The sequence below is a fragment of the Electrona antarctica genome, assembly GCF_951216825.1.
Source record: "Electrona antarctica genome assembly, chromosome: 4".
NCBI classification, from domain to species: domain Eukaryota; kingdom Metazoa; phylum Chordata; class Actinopteri; order Myctophiformes; family Myctophidae; genus Electrona; species Electrona antarctica.
This window is the reverse complement of record NC_136809.1, coordinates 11,726,624-11,745,491: the sequence shown is the minus strand read 5'-3', so window position 1 is coordinate 11,745,491 and position 18,868 is coordinate 11,726,624. Positions and strand designations below refer to the sequence as shown.

Sequence of the window (18,868 nt, the reverse complement as noted above, 5' to 3'; positions counted from 1 at the left end):
ATACAGTATGTGCAAGAGTCACAACAGTATCAGCACAGTTATTGTGTGCATGTGTATCTGCCATATACAGTATATTGTTGCTGTCGGGAAGTAGTAAAAAGCGCTTCGGACAAAACCTCTTAACTCCATTGGACCCTCAAACTGTCTGCTAAAGCAGCCACCACCTCTCTCCCTCTCATGCAAGTAATTGACAATATCTAAAGTCACAACACCAACTTTGATGAATTTCAAAATATACAGTTTTCTTCATTTTCTGAAAAATTTATATTTTTCATTTCCTGAAAAATGAACATTTTGGAGTTATTTTAGAGAGATATGCGCGTGCGTGCGTGCGTGCGTGCGTGCGTGCGTGCGTGCATGCGTTAAGAGGACAGTGATGACACTTACTCCACTGGGGGGTTGACGTCCTCTGCTTTAGTCTCAAAGAAGCGAAGCACCTCCTCACTCTGCGAGATCTGCGGAGGGAGTCGCACCAGCGCCTACACAAAACAAGCAAGAAAGGTTTTTACCAGTCTGTGAAAGCAAGCTGGTCTATTATTCAGTTGCTGAGTAGCCTCGGTCCCAGCCTTAAAAAGCCTGGTCACAACCTGAGCCAGAGAGTGTATCGTCGGGCCGGAACCTCCGTCAGATGTATTTACCCCGGATACGATATTTTTCGACCAATCACAACACTTGTTTCATTCGCGGAGAATGTAAACTGATTTGCAAAGCGTCAATGTCGTTTTCTTGAGCGGTACTTCCGCCAAAATCCAACACTTCCAGCGTAGGTCTTGCCCAGCGTGGTCGCTGAGCTAGTCGTGACTTTTTCCTCATTGGCTGTGCTTTAAGCCAATGGGGACTCCGCAATGCCTACCCATACTTAGAGGGCCGCAATATCGCCCTCATTGAATCAGTTCACGCGAAACCGAACGTCCTCTCAGGCTATGGCATCGCCAGCTGCCAACGCTACATAAAGAGGGAAATGTGCATCAGTTTTTATTTGATTGGTTTTACTTGTTGGTCAGGATTTTATATTACATAAAAATGTATAGATGAATAAAAATGAAATTCGCCATGTCTCTGAAACGGTGTTCAAATGAGTTGAATATGATACTGCAATTCAAAGTTATTTTTGCTTAGGTTTACAGTTAGATGTTGGATTGTTTGTGCCTGTAAGAGTGCATTAATAAATTCACTATTAATTCACTATTATGTGAAAGGCACCTTAATGTAACTATTTAATATGTATATATTTTCTTTTCTTTTGCATACACATTTTTCTACATTTGCACCCATCGTCCACACTAGTGTGTTTTTGAGACATTTCGAGACACCGCTGGCCCCTTTCTGTCGTGAAAAAGTGCTGCATTGCACGTTAGGCCCGAGAGCTTGTAGATGTGCTTCGCTGTGCAACTCCACTGTAAGACAGAGTATAAGTCAACGGACAAACAGTCTGGATGGGTGGGAGTGGAGATCTATTGGGAATGATGACGCCAACATTGGCTTCCTGATTGGGTCTCGACAGTGAGGTTTTAATTACATGGGTAATGAATTACAAGCACATTACTGACATGGTTGTCTATGCTTTATCGCAGCAGCTGTTGCTGTGCAGTTAGATTCTGCATTTCATAATGCTTTGACTGCTATACCAGTGGTTCCCAAGTGGGGTCCGGGGACCCCCAGGGGTCCTTGAGGGAGTTCCAGGGGGTCCCCAGCTAAATGATAGTTACGAACCAAATGGACCCTTATGGGTCTGTAACTCTGAGAGTGTACAAATGGAACCAAACGGACCCCAATGGGTCCGTTTGGTTCCATTTGTACACTCTCAGAGTTAAATTAACATTGATTTTACAATAGAAATTGGGGTCTCAGAGATAGAAATGCCATGAAATGGGGGTCAGTAGACCAATGCATGTCAAACTATAGGGTCCTTTGGTCTTTTTTGGTCTTTTCAAATGGGGGTCCGTGAGATAATTAGTGTCAATTTGGCGGTCCTTGACATGAACGTTTGGGAACCACTGTGCTTGCCTGCATGTCGTAAGTACAGTAACTGTCGGGTGGAAACCTCATATCTACAAAACGGTTACTTTTCAGGAAATCAAGAAAAGAAGAAACATGAGCTCTTGTTAATACTTTTCATTGGTTAAATATTTCTTTAAACCCACAGACATTCACTTTCAACATTGTTCAGAAGTAGCACAAAAAGGCACGTCTCCCATAGCTGCTTAAAGTTTCGACATTTTGGTTGACCCTCTTCAGCGGCATGCGGTCACTACTTGATGGAACATGCGTGTCAGTGATATAAATTCCCAGGCTTGTTCCCAGTTCCGTAAAAGAAGTCGATCAATCATCAAACTTTTTACGTCACGGTCAATGACGTGAAACAAAGCACGCTTCCTTTTACAGTGCAGTAAACCAGCTAACTACCAGGTATTAATTAAGAAGTAATTTACTGGGTAATTAGCAGGTACGTATAGGGCAGTGGTTATCAACATTTTTATTTATTTCAAGGACCCCCAGATTGGTATGTAAGGCCATGGACCTCCCTTACCGAAAGTTCTTCCAGGGTTGTTTAATTTCCATGTGCTTGTGTTGTGTAATGCCGTGCGTGCGTGCGTCTGTGTGCGTGCAGACTGTGCACACATTCTCCATATTTTAGCCACAATGATGCTGTCCATGGACACATTTTCTGCATTGTGATAGAAGTGCTTCATGGCGAGCCAGAATCGCTTGTCTTGGATCGCTTTAATGTGACATGCTCAACAGCGGGAGGTTTAGTTCCCCTGCAACCGAAGACGGCCTCCGACAGAGAGCTGGCACTGACACACATTTTGGACCACGACCTCTACTGTGATGCACGCATCTCCATGACACTGTCTCTGCTGTGATGCACACATCTCCATGACACTGTATCTGACACGAACAATCTTATTAGGATCATGTCCTGCAGTATGGTGAGGTGACATGCAGTACAAATATAAGACAGCTGATATTGCTGTATTTTTGTTATTATTATTACTAGACCTGTGCGTGCCCGTCGGCCACCAGCATACTTGAGAACGATGCAACTTGGGAACCTAATAATACCCTTTGTCAACTTGTCATAGCACCCGTTTTAACTGTCTGTCTGTGTCCCACATGGAGATCTCTGTATCTGCCTGTGTCTGAAGAGGGCAAACTGACCGAGTGTGAAAAGTGGACTGGTTAAGGTGGGGTTGCCATGGCAATCAATTGGCTGAGGCAGAGGCTGGAAATTGCACAGGTGAGTGGATTTAGGCTGATTAAGCCCGCAGGCAGAGCCTGACCAGAGCCTTTTGTGGTGGTTCTGGACAACCATGGGTCCGACCGACTCGATACCGGGCACTGTGGAACGTGTGCCGATTTTGAAGTCGGTGGGGCAAGCGGTTCTCGAGTTTCGTGCATAACAACTGTACAGACAGACACACACACAGACACACACACACACACACACAGAGACGTGGCACATTTATAGTAGGATTTTTTTTTCTTCCACTGTTTCAAAGGGAACTAGCTCTCATTTTTCAATCTCTTTCAATCTGACATCCCTATTTTGGGCATGTTATCATGTCTGGTGAAAATCTTCAAAATATTAAAATGATTTTCATGAAAAAGAAAAATACATATACGCACTTCCTCCTCGCCCTGCCACCCCCTGCCCCGCCCCACTCCTAATGTTTATATTTCCCTCCTGCCACCCTCCCCTCTTCCCCTACTCCTGGCACACAGCCAGTGTCTCTTATCCATATTGCACTATTAATGGCCACAGATGTAAACAAACATGGCCTCTCCACTGCAGCTCACACCATGTCATTTATGAGTGACGTGAGTAGAAAAGAAGGGGGGGGGAAACGTTTTCCATTTTGACAAAAAGAGGAAACTATAATTATCGTTAGAAGTCGTCCCTGTTGAGCACATAGTGAGTGCTTCTATACCTTTAACTGGCTGAAGCAGGGTGGACTTCTCTTTGTGCCCATAAGCTATAATTATTGTTAGTTTGCTAACAATAATTATAAGCAAATAATTCTCACCTCAGAACAACCTCAATATTTCCGAGTGAATGCAATTATGGACACTTTAAAATTAATGTTAACCCCTCTCCCAAGTAAGCTTTGGCAAAGCCGTACTTAGGAGAATGGTCTCGGTAATTACATAAATGACCAGCAGTCTTCTAATGTTTACACAGATGCGATATTGAGTTGATTTTAAGTGCGCTATAGGGCTGTTGATTTCCTACATCCTGTTTTTGAGACAAACAACAGCGAGGAAGAATAATTACCCCCGTGTTCTCTCCAAGGATCAACTCTTCGGGGATCATGGGATGCTGATCTGGGAACCATTATTTTGTGGGATCAGAAGTGAATTAAATAATGGATTATTTCCGTTGCTGTCGGGCAGAAACCTCTTATCTCCATATTTTAACTTTTTGTGTTTTTTCTTAAATTAATTAAGTAGTTCACCCAGAAAATTACTTATTTTCTATCAGTTACACACGCCATGACGCCTTGATTTTCTTTGGCAATTTTCTTCGTTTTTTGTCCCGTTCCTGAAACAATAATTGTATGACTGGGTCATCAACAAGAAGACTCAGTAGGAGACTCTTTCCACCGGTCATCAAATTATTGCCATAGGAATGCAACAAAAAAAGAAGGGAAAAAAATAACTCCATGAATTCTAAGGCTTCATGGGGTGTGTTATAGAAACTACATGAAGCACAGCGTTATTTATAGAGGGACACGTGAGTCTGCATGCCTCAGCTGATCGTATCAATCAGCTGTCAGTCATCTGATCGTATCAATCAGCTGTCAGTCATCTGATCGTATCAATCAGCTGTGAGTCATCTGATCGTATCAATCAGCTGTCAGTCAGTCATCTGATCGTATCAATCACCTGTCAGTCAGTCATCTGATCGTATCAATCAGCTGTCAGTCATCTGATCGTATCAATCAGCTGTCAGTCATCTGATCGTATCAATCAGCTGTGAGTCATCTGATCGTATCAATCAGCTGTCAGTCAGTCATCTGATCGTATCAATCAGCTGTCAGTCAGTCATCTGATCGTATCAATCAGCCTAGCTTCCTATTCCCCTTCACATCTCAGCTGATCATTACATCACACATTCATACTCCAATCAGAGCTCATCACGCTCTTAACGGAGCGTTCCTTAGTTTAAATGCGGCTCTCTGCTTCACTACAGCTGCTTCCTCGCTCACAGACACTGCTGCTGCTTCCTCGCTCACAGACACTGCTGCTGCGACTGTTGGCAAAGCTTGCCTCCAACACCCCAGCCTCCATATTTTGATCATAGTCTGGCATAGGCTCAAATACTTGGGAAATATGTCTGCTGATTCAAACTAAATATGAATGTCAATGTATTGCTTCCGGATTGCGTGTAACTGAATGTTGAACTAAAATTCACGTGTGCATGGCTCTAGGTAAACTAGAATTCAATGTTGATAAAGTAATCCGGATTCAATGTTGATATATCTCTAATCTGTTTCATAGCTTTAACGTTCAAATGCATTCAAGTTGTACGTTTCAAGTTGCATGACTCAAGTAAATCTCATTAACTGTCTTGATATGTGCCTGCCCTGTTCTTGTATTCCCATGGGGGTTGTGCTAATGTTCTCTGATTTCGCTTAGCAATGCTGCTTCGACACAATTCTGAGAATATCTCCCAGAGAGCGGAGCCTTTAACGTTTAACTGTATACATGTGTTGCAATAAATGGTCAATCTACAGTACTTTGATGGGGTTTGGGAGAACTACTCCTTTAACCCATTCAGGCCTGACGTCGAAATAAAATAAAAAAAGTTTTCTAAATCATGACAATTTTCGGAAAGATTTGAGGCACATTTTAACGATTTTTCAAAAATAGCAGACCTACAAGTTCATAGCGCGCCACTCGGTGGCGCGCTATGAGCTTGTAGATCTGCTATTTTTCAATAGCTAAATTATAACAATGTTTAAAACACCAAAAGGGGTTCCCGCCCCAAAATGGGTTAATGGTTAATGTGGTTAAACGCTAACGTGACATGGATGCGTTCCAGGTCTCAATGGATTAAGGGCATGGTCACACCGCAGCTTTTATTCTCCCTTTGAGTGGTGGATTCTGCCAATACATTTCAATGGGAATGTTTTTTGCAGAAATCCGCAAATGCCAGCAAACCTCTCCATTCCCACTGAAATGCATCGTCAGAATCTATACACTCATAGGTAGAATAAAAGTGTGGCTCTAACGCCATACAACACAAACGCATCAAAAGTAGCAGATCTTCAGGTTCGCGGCACGTTTCGAGCTTATATATCTGCTACTTTTGATGCTTTTGAATTAGAATCCTGCAAAGTAACAGTTTTGGACATATGAGGTTTCCACCTGACAGAGTCGATTGGATAAACCATACATGATGCTTAACCTATGTGTATTTTTAAACAATAGGCCTGCAACTATACATTATCAGGCATTATGTCCATGGTCTTCTTGCACTGGTGTGCAGCGTCAGTGTGAGATGGCCAGCTCATTAAATATACATGTCAGATCACAGTGGAATAGTCCTGACATACGATCCCTTGTTTAAATGCACACTGACTGGCTGAAGGAAGCTCAGAGAGACGACCGCTATGATCGAAAAGTCTACTGAATATATTCCAATCGGTGCATATTGTAACATGCTACAAAGTCTACTGAATATATTCCAATCGGTGCATATTGTAACATGCTACAAAGTCTACTGAATATATTCCAATCGGTGCATATTGTAACATGCTACAAAGTCTACTGAATATATTCCAATCGGTGCATATTGTAACATGCTACAAAGTCTACTGAATATATTCCAATCGGTGCATATTGTAACATGCTACAAAGTCTACTGAATATATTCCAATCGGTGCATATTGTAACATGCTACAAAGTCTACTGAATATTCCATCGGTGCATATTGTAACATGCTACAAAGTCTACTGAATATTCCATCGGTGCATATTGTAACATGCTACAAAGTCTACTGAATATTCCATCGGTGCATATTGTAACATGCTACAAAGTCTACTGAATATATTCCAATCGGTGCATATTGTAACATGCTACAAAGTCTACTGAATATTCCATCGGTGCATATTGTAACATGCTACAAAGTCTACTGAATATATTCCATCGGTGCATATTGTAACATGCTACAAAGTCTACTGAATATATTCCAATCGGTGCATATTGTAACATGCTACAAAGAAATAAACAACGTTTCTGTAGCGTGAGCTCTTATTATGATCAGCTGCTTTTAGGGACTGCAGGGAACAAGCATCAGCCTTGGAATTTAAATTACACTACCCCCCCCCCATGCCTTGAGCCCAGCGATTCTCAAACCATGGGGTCGGACCGTCGGGGTCAACTGGTTTCCAGTAAGGTTGTACGGTATTCTGTTGACAGTATTTAAAGGTGCTTACTCTGCAGTAATCATCGATGAAGCGGAGCCTCTTCATGGCCACGTCTCGTACATGACTCCTCCGGAACAGGATTTTACCTGAGGGAGAGATGGAGGGGAGCAGGGAGAGATGGGGGGGCAGGGAGAGATGGGTGGGAGCAGGGAGAGATGGGGGGAGCAGGGAGAGATGGGGGGAGCAGGGAGACATGGGGGGGAGCAGGGAGAGATGGGGGGGAGCAGGGAGAGATGGGGGGGGGCAGGGAGAGATGGGGGGGAGCAGGGAGAGATGGGGGAGCAGGGAGAGATGAGGGGGAGCAGGGAGAGATGGGGGGAGCAGGGAGAGATGGGGGAAGCAGGGAGACATGGGGGAGCAGGGAGAGATGGGGGAAGCAGGGAGACATGGGGGGAGCAGGGAGAGATGGGGGAGCAGGGAGAGATGGGGGGCAGGGAGAGATGGGGGAGCAGGGAGACATGGGGGAAGCAGAGAGATGGGGGGAGCAGGGAGAGATGGGGGAAGCAGGGAGACATGGGGGGAGCAGGGAGAGATGGGGGGAGCGGGGAGAGATGGGGGGAGCAGGGAGAGATGGGGGAGCAGGGAGAGATGGGGGAGCAGGGAGAGATGGGGGAGCAGGGAGATATGGGGGAAAGAGAGAACGAAGGCATTGTCAAACCAAGTATAATATAAATCGTCGCTTTATGGCAGAAACCTCTCATCTCCAAATGTAAACGTTTTGTGTTGTCCTAAATTAAACAACCTGCTTGATCATACTACAGCGTCACACAAAAGCAGCAGAAGTATCAGATCTGCAAGCTCATAACTGCTATACTTTTGCCATTTTGGAATTTGGCCAAATGCATGATCAATTTGATTCTGTGAAATGTTTGTGTGTGTAGGACCCAATACCTCCAGTAGATGTCAGTAAAGCACAGCCGTCCACGATGACCAAAAAAACAATCTCTGTCCCACACTCTACTGTAGTACAGGTCCCCGTCTCTGTGTCCCCTATGGCAGTGATCCTAAAGTGGGGTCCGGGGACCCCCAGGGGTCCTTGAGGGAGTTCCAGGGGTTCCCCACCTAAATGATAGTTTGGAACCAAATCGACCCTTATGGGACCCTTTTGGTTGCAGATTGGCTCATTTAAAGATTTCAAATGTATACAAAATCTTTTGAAAACAGACGATCTAAAATGTGCGATGCAACACATTGTATGAGCTTGTAGATTGTCTATTTTCAAATGGCTAAAATGTATAGGGCTGAAGTGGTTAATGTATGTTTTGTAATATTAATCAAAGTAACTAGTAACTAAAGTTTTCAAATAAATGAATGTGGAGTAAAAGTACAATATTTTCCTCTGAGATGTAGTGGAGTAGAATTATTGGAAATTGGAAATACTCAAATAAGGTACAAATACCTTCGCTCTCTAAATAACATCATAATATCGTCTCTGTCGGCTGGAAACCAAAACTCTTAATTTTCTGGATAAAAAAAAAAAAAGTATCAGATGTACACGCTCAAAACGCGTCGTTATGCGCCATGTTTCGAGCTTGAAGATCTGCTAATTTGATGCTTTTGTGCGACGCTGTAGTCTGATCAAGTAGGCAGTGATACACATTCTGCCTCCTGTGGTCAATGAGAGGATCAAAGTCAAACGGGCAATCACCACACACACACACACACGCATACGCGCACACGCACACGCACGCACGCACGCACGCACACACACACACGCACGCACACACACACACACACACACACACACACACACACACACACACACACACACACACACACACACACACACACACACACACACACACACACACACACACACACACACACACACACACACACACACACACACACACACACACACACACACACACACACACACACACACACACACACACACTCTAAGGGAGGCAGCCAGCCGCCCTCTTTCCCAGGAAGTGATCCCACGTGACCTTTCCTATCAACACCGAAAACAGAGGAGAGATTGGACTTCCTGCGGAGTCCGATTACGGAGAATAAAGTGACTGCAGGGAGCCCTAGCTACGTCACAGCCATGTTGATGTAGGGCTGCAAACATCAATTATTTCCTTAATGATTGTTCTGTCAATTGTTTGGATTCATTGATTAATCAAGAAGCACGTTTTTATGTATATTGTATGTATTAATTTGATTTCACTTTGAATATCTAAATGAATCTATGAACATCGTACGACAGTGGTTCTCAAACATTTTAGCCCGTGACCCAAAAGAGAAATGATACGTTTGCCCAGGACCCAAACTAGTGAAAATCCGCGCTGTGTTGTGAGCTTGTAGATCGGCTATTTCCACTAGTTTGGTTCGAGGGCAAACATCTAATTTCTCTTTGGGGTCACCAGGCTAAAAAGTTTGGGAACCACCGTCGTAACCAAAACATTGAGAAGGCCTTTTGACATGCAGTTTGCAGACAATAATAACAAAAGTTTGGCACCGTTGGCCTCGTAGAAAAGCGGAAGGTGGATGGTTGGTAAGCCTCCAAGATGGATGTGTGTGTGTGTGTGTGTGTGTGCGTGTGTGCGCGAGCATGACTGAAGGGCAATCCAGACAGAGAGAGAGAGAGAGAGCATGTCATTTCATTAGCAGGAATGCATGGAGCATGAGTGCTGGCCATGAGGCATTACAGAGGGCCTCTGTGAGTAAATATACAGCACTAAACACACGGAAGCCTCTCTGTGTGACTGGAGGAGGTCTGTGAACATGTTCTCTCTCTCTCTCTCCCCCCTCTCTCCCTCTCTCTCTCTGTGTGACTGGAGTGGAGGAGGTCTGTGAACATGTTCTCTCTCTCTCTCCCCCCCTCTCTCTCTCCCTCTCTCTCTCTCTCTGTGTGTGACTGGAGTGGAGGAGGTCTGTGAACATGTTCTCTCTCTCCCTCTCTACAATGCACTCCCTCTCTCTCTGTCTACTCCTTTCTTGACCACTTGAACTCCAGCATTCCTATTCTGGGGAGAATAACATGCATTTGCGAGCTTATAGATCTGCTATTTGTGTGCGAGCTACTGTGAGCTATTAGATCAGCTATTTTAGGCAAAGACACACACACACACACACACACACACACACACACACACACACACACACACACACACACACACACACACACACACACACACACACACACACACACACACACACACACACACACACACACACACACACACACACACACACACACACTCATTGGGATAAATTCAGCCATAGCCACTTGCATGAATGTGTCCAAAAGTGCTGACCTCATCACATTTGTGATGACGGCTATGGACGTTTTTAGCCCTAGGAGTGTTTTTCGTGCAAAACTAATGCTGGGAATGGGTTCAGAATCATGAAAACCCCCTAGTTTGACACGTCACATGCTACTTAGAGCATAATGAAATTTAGAACATTTTGCCTTATATTGGTTGTTGATGGTACCATCAACAACCTTTCAGCAGCTAATGTGGGATATGTTAGTAGACACCTTTACAAACACAGTGGTGAAGAAAATGATTGGTAAGAAATGTATTCCCAGATTTGACATTATTCTGATAATATTCCCTGACTAGTCACTAGACTGGACTGGAGGGTTTAACATCTCCTCTCTCTCGAATCGTATGTATGTATGTACCGGTAATACCGATGAATTGACTACAATGGACCACAACAGAAACAAGCCCAATCCTTTTAGCGCAACATTTGACTCTACCTGTACTGTAAACTATCTTGTTAATATCTCTCTCTCTCTGGGACTTGGGGATGAACACATACAGTAACAACATTGACACAGTCACACACACACACACACACACACACACACACACACACACACACACACACACACACACACACACAGTGTGCAGATTAATCTCTGTATCTCTTGCCTGGGCACATACTGTAAATCTCGCACGCACGCGCACACACACACAGTTGACGTCGTGTGTGTGTGTGTGTGTGTGTGTGTGTGTGTGTGTGTGTGTGTGTGTGTGATTAGCGGCACGCCGTACGCGGCCCTGGACATTGAGCGTCCTAAGACAGGGAGGATGATGGATGGCTCTGTACTGCAGGTGGCCATGAGCCTGTAGTGTACTGCATGTCCCTCTGAATAGACCACCACATATTACAGTGTCTGTGGCATGGCTTCAATCAACGCCAGGACCTGCATCACATGTGAACTCACTCACACACTCATACATGACACGTGCTTGTTGTTACCTGTGAGGACATCACCATTTCAAGAGGAAGGACTGCAATTTAGGCCTGACGTCGAAATAAAAAAAAAATATTCTGAAAGAATATATATTCAAAGATTTGTGCCGCATTTTAACGATTTTAAAAAAATAGCAGACCTACAAGCTCGTAGCGCACCACTCGGTGGCGCGCTACGAGCTAGTAAAGTATGCTACGAGCTAGTAAAGTATGCTAATACATACACACACACAGTGCACAACTGCGAATAGTGTCATGTCAGCAGCAGCAGCAACACACACACACACACACACACACGCACACGCACACGCACACGCACACACACGCATCAGTGTCTAGCTGGTATTGATGTCCTGTGCATGCCAGTCATCCATTATTAATACGGAGAGCTTATTCAGATGGCTGCAACTGGAAGTGCACAACACGCTGGCTGAGGTGTGATCATGTGGCCACTGGCAGAGTGAGCCGTTCTACGTGGAAGAAGGGAACAGGCTAATGGAGCTGGCTGAGGTGTGATCATGTGGCCACTGGCAGAGTGAGCAGTTCTACGTGGAAGAAGGGAACAGGCTAATGGAGGTGTGATCATGTGGCCACTCAGAGTGAGCAGTTCTACGTGGAAGAAGGGAACAGGCTAATGGAGGTGTGATCATGTGGCCACTCAGAGTGAGCAGTTCTACGTGGAAGAAGGGAACAGGCTAATGGAGGTGTGATCATGTGGCCACTCAGAGTGAGCAGTTCTACGTGGAAGAAGGGAACAGGCTAATGGAGTGATCATGTGGCCACTCAGAGTGAGCAGTTCTACGTGGAAGAAGGGAACAACACGCTGGCTGAGGTGTGATCATGTGGCCACTCAGAGTGAGCAGTTCTACGTGGAAGAAGGGAACAGGCTAATGGAGTGATCATGTGGCCACTGGCAGAGTGAGCAGTTCTATACGTGGAAGAAGGGAACAGGCTAATGGAGTGAAGAAGGGAACAGGCATGGAGTGATCATGTGGCCACTCAGAGTGAGCAGTTCTACGTGGAAGAAGGGAACAGGCATGGAGTGATCATGTGGCCACTCAGAGTGAGCAGTTCTACGTGGAAGAAGGGAACAGGCTAATGGAGTGAAGAAGGGAACAGGCATGGAGTGATCATGTGGCCACTCAGAGTGAGCAGTTCTACGTGGAAGAAGGGAACAGGCTAATGGAGTGATCATGTGGCCACTGGCAGAGTGAGCAGTTCTATACGTGGAAGAAGGGAACAGGCTAATGGAGTGAAGAAGGGAACAGGCATGGAGTGCACGGGGGTGCACGGGGGTGGCGCAGTTGGAAAGTACCATGCATGCCCAGATGGCCCACCGTCGCGGAGTCCGAGGGTTCGAATCCACCGCAGTGCATACGGCTTCGTCAATCATCAATCAGCTAAATACTGCACGGTCGGACACAACAGGCTTTTTTTTTTTGTTTTATGTTTTTTTTTGTGGCTTTCGCCTTTATTTTATATGTTTTATGGAGGGACAGACAGTAGGCTGACAGGAAATGGGGGAGAGAGATGGGGGGAAGACATGCAGTAAAGGCTGTCGGGATCGGGAGTCGAACCCGCGGCACACTGCCAGACTGGATTACCAGCCAAGGTGCCTGGACCACTGAGCCATGGCCCAGGCCTTTTGGAAATAACTCTTAACTCCTACTTCCGGCAAAGTTCCGGTCCTCTTCCGACTTCCTTCCACAGGTGTTACCGATGATACCAATTAAGGCTCTGTTCCATTGTGGGCAAACAGAGTCAGGGTGCTGCTATAGAGCGTCGCAGTCCCGCCCCCTTTCATGACGACGCCAGGCCCAGGAAATGAATCCCAATGCATTTTTCCCATAGACATTTCAAAAAGTATTTATTTAAAGACCTTTTTAAGCATCGTACGAAGCAACTCGAGTCATGACAAATCATGACAACAAACACAATATTTTGGGCAAAACAAATAATTACAAAGAAGAAAAACAACAAAAAAAGTGTTGTAACCTGCCGTTTTTTTCTACTTTCTAATTCTTTGTTTGGCCCAAAACATTGTGTTTATTGTCATGATTGGCTTTGTCCGCGGCGTAAACGTCTTTAAATAAATACTTTCTGAAAAGTCTATGAGGAAAATGAACGGGGATTTCTTTTCCGGGTCTCTCGAGGGGGCTGGACTGCGACGCTCTATAGTGCATGTTGGCTCACTGGAAACGCTCTAAACGTGTCCTTGTGTGGGTTACTGGGTTCCAAATGGCCCCGTACGGGTGTGTAACTCTCAGAGTGTACAACATTTGTACACTCTCAGAGTTATGGGCGAGTGCTTGAAATTAAAAAGTTTGAGAACCACTAGTACACAAAATACCCCTGGAGGGGAAAGGAACTGATGGGAAATTAACGTGTTCCTTCCAGGGCCGGATTTAGCCAGCCCCACTCAGGTGGGCAGTCGGGAATTGTAAGGGGGGCGACTCCACCGGCGCGGGTGGGGTGTCAAACCCACATTGGGTGGGCAGGACGCACGTTTGTGTGGGCTATGCCCCTAGAACCGGCCCTGGTTCCTTCCATGCGCTACGTCCGGCCCGGGTAAACTCTCCCCTGTCAGGTGAAAAGAAGCAGCTTGGGCTCCTCATGCCCCCCCCCCCCCCAGGTTGGCAGAGGAAGTGTAGCGCCCAGGATTACATTAGTGAAAAAATGGGTTGCAAAATCATGGGATAAAAATTATAAGGAAAAAAAAACAGAGCCTTAACCCATTCTGGACGGGAACCTGTTATGGTGTTTTAACTAAGCATTATGTTATACTTTAGCTATTGAAAAATAGCAGATCTACAAGCTCATAGCGCGCCGCTACGAGCTTGTAGGTCTGCTGTTTTTGAAAAATCTTAAAAATCGTGTAAACGTTTTTTATTTTATTTTGACGCCAGGCCTAAATGGGTTAATTAGTATAATCAGTAACACCTGCGAAGAAAGCCTGTGAAGGAAGACTATTACACCTGGGAGAAGGAACAGGCTAATGCTTGGCAGAGATACAGGCCATTATCTGGTTGAACTAACGGAGAAGGAACAGGCTAATGCTTGGCAGAGATACAGGCCATTATCTGGTTGAACTAACGGGCTATTTCCACAGTCAGGAACAGACCTGGCACATGACGCTATTATACCTGGGACTGGGAGAAGGAACAGGCTAATGCTTGGCAGAGATACAGGCCATTATCTGGTTGAACTAACAGGCTATTTCCACAGTCAGGAAGGAGCAGACCTGGCACGACGTGATGCTATTATACCTGCCAGAGGAGTAGGATATTACCAGGGTCCATTACCTGGTAAAGGAACATGCTATTAGCAGCAAGAGGAACAGGCTATTACTATTCCATGGGAGAAGGGGCTGGTTAAATTACCTGGGAGAAATGGGATGATCCTCTTCTTGGGGTCTTTCTGCCCTCCCTCGATTGGGAACTTGTCAAGAATCTGCATCTGTGAAGAAAAATGCAGTGTCGGTGTCAGGTTCTAATCTATGCATCGCCCAGCTTTTACCATGCTGCTTATCCTGGTTCTTTAGACCTTTTTTCTTTTTTTTGAGTGGTGCAAACCACTCCATTAACCAGCTTTGTCTGTACCCGTGTCTGTACGTGGGGCCATGTACAGGTGAGCATGGTTGCTATGGTTAGTGTGTGACGTCACTGCACCACTCAGTTCACACAGGTGTGATTTTTTTTTAATGTGAAGACCTTCCTTATACATGACTATGGCTTCCATTTATCATACTATTATTACTATTATTACTATTTCTATTACACAGCACATCGTCTCTGTCGGGTGGAAACCTCATATGTCCAAAACTGTTACTTTTCGAGATTCAAATTCAAAAATAGCAAAAGCAGCAGATCTACAAGCTTAATAGTACAGCGGCTTATACCCCAATACAAGAGGTATTGTGCACTTTTTCAAAAAAGCATGAAACTTCTACCATAGTTAGATGATATCATGAGGTGTATTTTCAGATGTGGAGTCAAGTCAGATTTGACCCCTGAGGCCCGGTAGAGCATAATATGTGACCAATACCCATAACATCCTATATAAGGCAAAAAAGTCCAAATTTCATCATTCTTTAAGTAGCATGTGACATATGAAACTAGGGTGTTTGCATGATTCTGAATCCATTCCAAGCATTAGTTTTGCAAAAAAACACTCATTGGGCTTAAAACGGCCATGCCCACTTGCCCAAATGTGCTGGCATCATCAATTTGTGATGACGGCATTGGCCGTTTTTAGCCCAATGAGTGTTTTTTTGCAAAACTAATGCTTGGAATGGATTCAGCATCATGAAATCACTCTAGTTTCATATGTCACATTCTACTTAAAGAATGATGAAATTTGGACTTTTTTGCCTTATATAGGATGTTATGGGTATTGGTCACATATTATGCTCTACCGGGCCTCAGGGGTCAAATCTGACTTGACTCCACATCTGAAAATACACCTCATGGTATCATCTAACTATGGTAAAAGTTTCATGCTTTTTTGAAAAAGTGCACAATTTTTTGGTAATCCGCTGTACTATAAAACTCGTCGCTTCGCGGCACGTTTCAAGCTTGTATGGCTTGTATGTTGCCTGCCTCCAACATTGATAATTTAACCAAACAATCCAATAGATTTTTCTGTAGTAAACTAGACCCGAGTTGGCTCTCTGTACCGATTCTTTCCATCGCATGGATTAAAGCACAATACAATCCCACACTACTAGCGCCGTTTCCTGAACAATGAACACAATATGTAAATTAAATGATGATGTTTTAGTGATATAGTTCCTGCTCACGCATTGAGAGCTTGTAGAATAGACTACTTTGGCTTATTCGCTTATGCTGAAATAGAAGAAATCTCCAGATTCCAAAAGACTGAAATCAGTTGTGGCGACTGAGAACTTTAATCCATGCTCCATCTACACCAAATCTCCTGGCCAGTGTCTGCCCTCCCCCCAGTCCACCCAGAATATGGATGCTGGGTTTCAAAGCAGCAGCGGTTGCGTGGTCTCAAGGACACAGGGTGACAGTGGCTCACCGAGCCACTGGGTTCATGGAAGTCAAACAACCTCACATTTATTCATAACACACACTTTGAGACATGCTCCCTCTGAGAGAAGTGCTGACACTGTGGTTCAAGGTGTAGGCAGAGAGAGAGAGAGAGAGAGAGAGAGAGAGAGAGAGAGAGAGAGAGAGAGAGAGAGAGAGAGAGAGAGAGAGAGAGAGAGAGCAAAGTAAGACGCATTCAAATGCATTCTGGGGTGAATGCACCTTAAGAAAGCAAGTGAGAGATAAATACTTGAAATATGCAGTCAGTGTCAGAGAGAGAGCTCAGAATGTCAGGTCAGAGTAGACGAAACAGAAAGAGTGAGAGAGAGATGGAGAGAGAGAGGGGAGAGAGAGATAGAGAGAGGGAGGGGAGAGAGATGGGGAGAGAGAATGGGAGGGAGATAGAGAGAGAGAAGGGGAGAAATAGATAGAGAGAAGGGGAGAGGGAGAAGGGGAGAGAGATAGAGAGAGGGAGGGGAGAGAGAGTAGGGGATAGAGATAGAGGGAGAGAAGGGGAGAGGGAGAAGGAGAGAGAAGGGGAGAGAGAGATAGAGAGAGGGAGGGGAGAGAGAGAAGGGGAGAGAGGTAGGGGAGAGAGAGAAGGGGAGAGAGAGATAGAGAGAGGGAGGGGAGAGAGAGAAGGAGAGAGAGATAGAGAGAGATAAGGGGAGAGAGATAGAGAGATGGAGGGGAGAGAGAGAAGGGGAGAGAGAGATAGAGAGAGGGAGGGGAGAGAGAGAAGGGGAGAGAGAAGGGGAGAGAGGGAGGGGAAATACGGTGGGGCAGGTTAAAGGAAGGGCATGAAGGTAAGATCAATTATACAGGGACCCAAAGTTAATCCATTCTCAAGAGATGAAGAGAGTTCAAGGAAAAACAGCAAACTACAGGACTGGGACCACACATCCGTGTACGTGTGTACGCGTGTGCGTGTGTGTGCGTGTGTGTGCGCGTGTGTGCGTGCGAGTGAGTGTGAGAGGCTCCAGGTGAACAAACAGCCCGGCAGGTCTCTGTGACGCGTATGGGATCATGCACGCGTGCGCACACGCGCACGCACACACACCCACCCACCTAAGGAACAAACCCAAATGGAGTCCATTTTTATACTCTTTTCAGAGTTTACTGTGCACAGCACACACACACACACCCAACACAGTGCATTCCCACACACACCCTTTCCCATACACGCTCTCTGCATCAGTCATTTACCACTGCTAGTTTAGCTGAGGATGATTTACACTCATTTATACTTTAAGCCAGACTTAAGCCAGACTTAAAGGACGACACGAGAAAAAAGGTCTTGAGCCAAAGTGACATGCATAACATGTTCCCTTTAACTAGGCAGCAACATGAAGATGCAAAGCTACAGGCTATACCGTTCATTTTCAATGGAAGCCAGCGACATAAAGATGCAAAGCTGCAGGCTACGATTCATTTTCAATGGAAGCCAGCGACATAAAGATGCAATGCTACAGGCTATACCATTCATTTTCAATGGAAGCCAGCGACATGAAGATGCAATGCTACAGGCTACCGTTCATTTTCAATGGAAGCCAGTGACATGAAGATACAAAGTGGTACGCAACGTTTGCAGCCGCTACAAAAATCAACAATCCAAGGGAGGTTTTTACCTGACAGAGACGAATAATATAGCCTGAAAACCAGACGAATCTGCCACAGGAAAACCCACTCCTCAGTTTGAATGACATTTCGCTCACCCCAGTGTAGTGGGTGACCAATCAGAGCCCACTATTCAAAGTGAGAGTTTTCTTTTTTCTTTTTTTTACGTTGGAAATGGTTTATAACCACCCCTTGGAAATAAATCTTCCACACCGAAATTCCAGACTAATTCCAGACTAATATTAGGCGTCACCCCCCTTCTCCGCTCCCTCCATTGGCTCCCGGTCGCTGCCCGCACAGAATACAAAACTCTGATGCTGGCATTCAAAGCAACCAAAGGCATGGCCCCCCCATATCTCACAAGTATGATCGTACCCTACAAACCCTCCCGCGCACTCAGATCAGCCAACGCAGGAAAGCTGGAGGTACCTTCACTAAAAACGCCGGGACAACGCTCCACACGTCCCAAACTCTTCTCCCTTCTGGCTCCAAAACTATGGAATGCACTTCCCATCACAGTCAGAACTGCAGCCTCACTCCCAATCTTCCGCCGTA

At 45.2% G+C, this 18,868-nt stretch overlaps 1 protein-coding gene across 2 annotated transcripts in view; it reads right to left on the bottom strand.

Moving 5' to 3' along the window:
* sh3pxd2aa (SH3 and PX domains 2Aa) overlaps positions 1-15,113 on the bottom strand; it is a 187,358-nt gene extending 172,245 nt beyond the window's left edge. For both annotated transcript variants that reach the window (XM_079500360.1, XM_079500361.1), the window contains exons 1-3: positions 15,026-15,113; positions 7,443-7,519; positions 388-479 (exon numbers count right to left, since the gene is read on the bottom strand). In XM_079500360.1, coding sequence (XP_079356486.1) covers positions 388-479; positions 7,443-7,519; positions 15,026-15,101 — 245 coding nt within the window. In that variant the 5' untranslated portion in view covers positions 15,102-15,113. The remainder of the gene's footprint in view (positions 1-387; positions 480-7,442; positions 7,520-15,025) is intronic.
* Between the last annotated feature and the right edge of the window lie 3,755 nt (positions 15,114-18,868).